Source organism: Impatiens glandulifera, chromosome 1 (assembly GCF_907164915.1).
Source record: "Impatiens glandulifera chromosome 1, dImpGla2.1, whole genome shotgun sequence".
Taxonomy (NCBI): domain Eukaryota; kingdom Viridiplantae; phylum Streptophyta; class Magnoliopsida; order Ericales; family Balsaminaceae; genus Impatiens; species Impatiens glandulifera.
This window is the reverse complement of record NC_061862.1, coordinates 29,166,986-29,170,389: the sequence shown is the minus strand read 5'-3', so window position 1 is coordinate 29,170,389 and position 3,404 is coordinate 29,166,986. Positions and strand designations below refer to the sequence as shown.

The window sequence follows — 3,404 nt, the reverse complement described above, 5'->3', positions numbered from 1 at the left end:
CATTCTCTTCAGAAGAAGAAGACTCAACAGTTTCGGCCTCAGATGCCCTTTGGGAATGGGCACTTTTCCTCTCAATAGATGGTGTCTGCTCTAGTTCAGACGAGGAGAAAATTTCAAACGTTTCCTTCTAAATAGGCATAGGCGTCTGCTCAGACACAGGAGAAGTGACCTCCTTAGCAAGAGGAATTTCTTGTTGACCTTCAGACGGGAGGAGCGTCTTCTCAACATAATGACAGGCAGAGAATCGCCTTTCCTCAGCGGATGATTCTTTTTGCTCGATGAAACGAAGAGTCACCTTCTCTTCATCTACCGAGAGCATCTGCTCGGCTGTGAAAATGAAACGCAACACACCATGGGGAGACGACATCTTATCAATTCATATCACTAGATCATCGTTGTTTGGGCAGTTGAGCTCTGCACACGATGGTTTGTTCCGAAGAGCATTCGATCAAGATGACTCGGTGCCATGAACGAAACGCATGGTAGTGGAGCAATAGGACTCCATAAGAAAATTGAGGCGGTTAAAGATCTTTGCCTCCATTTGAGCTGACTTGTCAAAGGATCTTCACCTCCTTAGCTACCAATTTCACCTTAAACCTTGGCTTGTTACTACCATCTACACATTCTTTGTACTTGAACACCCATTTTAAACCAACCACCCTCTGATTTTTGAGTTTGTTCACCAATTCCCACGTCTCATTTTTGTCAAACGATGCCATCTCCTCTGCCATAACATGCTTCCATTTAGTTCTCTCTTTGCTCTTCATAGTTTCTTTAAACGATTTCGGCTCTGAATCGTGTACCTCATCTACCACAAGTAATGCAAGGGCTACCAAATCGGAGTAGCCAAATTTCTCAAGAGCTCGAGTTGTCATACGGTCTCTATATCGTGCTAACTAGTATGATCTAAGATTCTCTTCTAGATCTGTACCTTCCTCCTCTACCCGACCGTCTGTTTCATCATATTCACTAACCTCCTCCATGTCTACCGATTCTTTAGTAATCTATTTTAGGAACTCCACCTCAGATTCAGTCCTCTCTTTAGCGACTTCGCCAACTTCGATTGACTGTGTTTCTCCATAATAGAACTCGGTTTCCCTAAAGATCACATCACGGTTAATGATACACTTGGACGTTTCTCCGTCATTATAAAAAAAAGTTTCCAACCCTTTACTCCCTCAGGGTATCTAACGAACATACACTTCTTCGCACTCGGATCAAGATTTCCATCCCGTTGGTGCATGTAAGACACACACCCAAATACCTTCAAGTTGTCGAGTTTTGGAGGAGCGTCATTCATAACTTCTTCTAGTGTCTTGCATTCTAATGTCGTCGATAGACAACGATTGATAAGATAAGCTACAATGTTAACCGCCTCACCCCAAAACCGCTTCAGTAGACCAGCCTCAAACAACATATATTGGACACCCTCAAGTAGCGTTTTGTTCATTCGCTCCGCCAAGCCATTCTATTGCGGTGTCTGTCAGACGGTTTTGTGACGAACCATCCCTTCTTCCTTGATGAACTAATTGAACTCCTCGCCTAGGTACTCCAACCCATTATTTGTTCGGAGCTTTTTAACCTTCTTCCCGGTCTGAGTCTCTACCATCTTCTCCCACTCCTTAAATTTAGCAAATGCCTCATCCTTGTGCTTCAAGATGCATACCCAAATCTTGCGCGAACAATCATCAATGAAGGTGATAAAATACCAACCTCCACCTAGAATTGTAGTCCTTGCTGGACCCCACAAGTCTGAGTGAACATAACTGAGCGTCTTCTGAGTCACCTCAACTAATCGCCCAAACTTCACCCTCGTAACTTTACTGTATATGTAGTTCTCGCAAAACTCCAAATTATTAAGTTTTTCCTTGCCAAAATAGCCTCTTTTACTCAACTTCTTCAAATCCTTCTCACTCACATGCCCCAATATTTTATGCCATAGACTTGTGGATGATACATCTCGAAGTTCTATCATTGTCGTCATATCATCAACCAAGGTGTTGCCTTGAAGGACGTAAATACTCTTCTCTCACACACCCCTCATTACCACTAGCGACCCCTTTGTGACCCTTAATATGTTCTTCTCGTCCTTCCATGCAAAACCAAGTTGGTCTAGTGAGCCAAGAGAGATTAAATTCCTCCGAAGATTCAGGATGTGTTGTACTTCTATCAATACCCTCTCGATTTCATTATGCGTCTTCAAACGCACTATTCCGATCCCCATAACCCTACAAGACTTGTTGTTACCTAACCAAACTTCGCCCACTAAAGTCTTCTCATAGGTCTCGAACCAACTCTCGTTAGGTGTCATATGGAATGAACACCTAGAATCCATAATCCAATGCTTATCAGACTAATTAGTGGAGACAACGAGAACATCCACACTTTTGTACCCATTCTCGACCTCTTGAACAAATTCCGCTTCTCCGCTCTTCTTCATGTCGTTACTCAAATATGTACAATCTTGCTTAAAGTGCCCCTCCTTATCAAAATTGTAGCACTTAGTAGATTTCTTCCCGAGAGACTTCGAACGCCTCTTCTTCTTTCTTTTATTATCTATTTTTCTCAATTCTCCCTCGAACTAAGAGTCCATCTCCACTCATATTTCTCTCTTCATTCTTCTTCTTTTGGTCCTTCAATCTCAACGCACTCATTACATCATAGAGGATAAGCTCCTCCCTCCTATGCTCGAGTATGTCTACGAACGTCTCATACGACTTCGATAAAGAATTCAAAAGCATCAGCGCTTTATCCTCATCCTTGTACTTCTCCCTGATATTTTCTAAATCAAGGAGAATCTTGATATAATTGTCGAGATGCGTCTGCAAATCCTTCCCCTCAGTCATTCTAAACTTGAAGAATCTTTGTTTGATGCAGATCCAAGACGATAGTGTCTTAGTCATATACACAGATTCCAACTGAAGCCACACCTCTATTATCGTCGTGGCACTAACAACCTATCACAGTACCTTGTCACCGAGACTAATAATCAAGGTGTTATAGGCCATTTCCAATACCTCTATCTTTTTCTTCGCGTCCATCAAGGCTAGTAATTTCGATTCCCCCTTGAGTGCTTTAGCGAGTCCCATGTTGTCTAGGTGTGCCCTCATCTTCATATTCCATAACCCAAAATCCTTCGTTCCATCGAACTTCTCGATATCCACCTTAGAAGTCGACTCCATCTCAAGTCAAAGAAATCGAATCGCGGCCGCCTTAGACCAACCTTGCTCTGATACCAGTTTATTGTGAAAACTATCATCCAAATAATAAAAAGCGGAAATATAGCAATCGTAATGAATGTAGAACAATAACGTAAAAGTAAAGAATAAACAGAATAACGACACAAGAGTTTTACTCAAGTTTGAACCAACAATGTCCTACGTCCTACTATCTGAGAATCGATT

The 3,404-nt window shown here is 42.1% G+C and overlaps 1 protein-coding gene across 1 annotated transcript; it reads right to left on the bottom strand.

Annotated features, from left to right (window-relative positions):
* Positions 1–554: 554 nt before the first annotated feature.
* Positions 555–875, bottom strand: LOC124922797 (uncharacterized mitochondrial protein AtMg00820-like). Its single transcript, XM_047463507.1, has one exon. It carries the CDS (start codon positions 873–875, stop codon positions 555–557), a length of 321 nt encoding a protein of 106 aa, XP_047319463.1.
* Between the last annotated feature and the right edge of the window lie 2,529 nt (positions 876–3,404).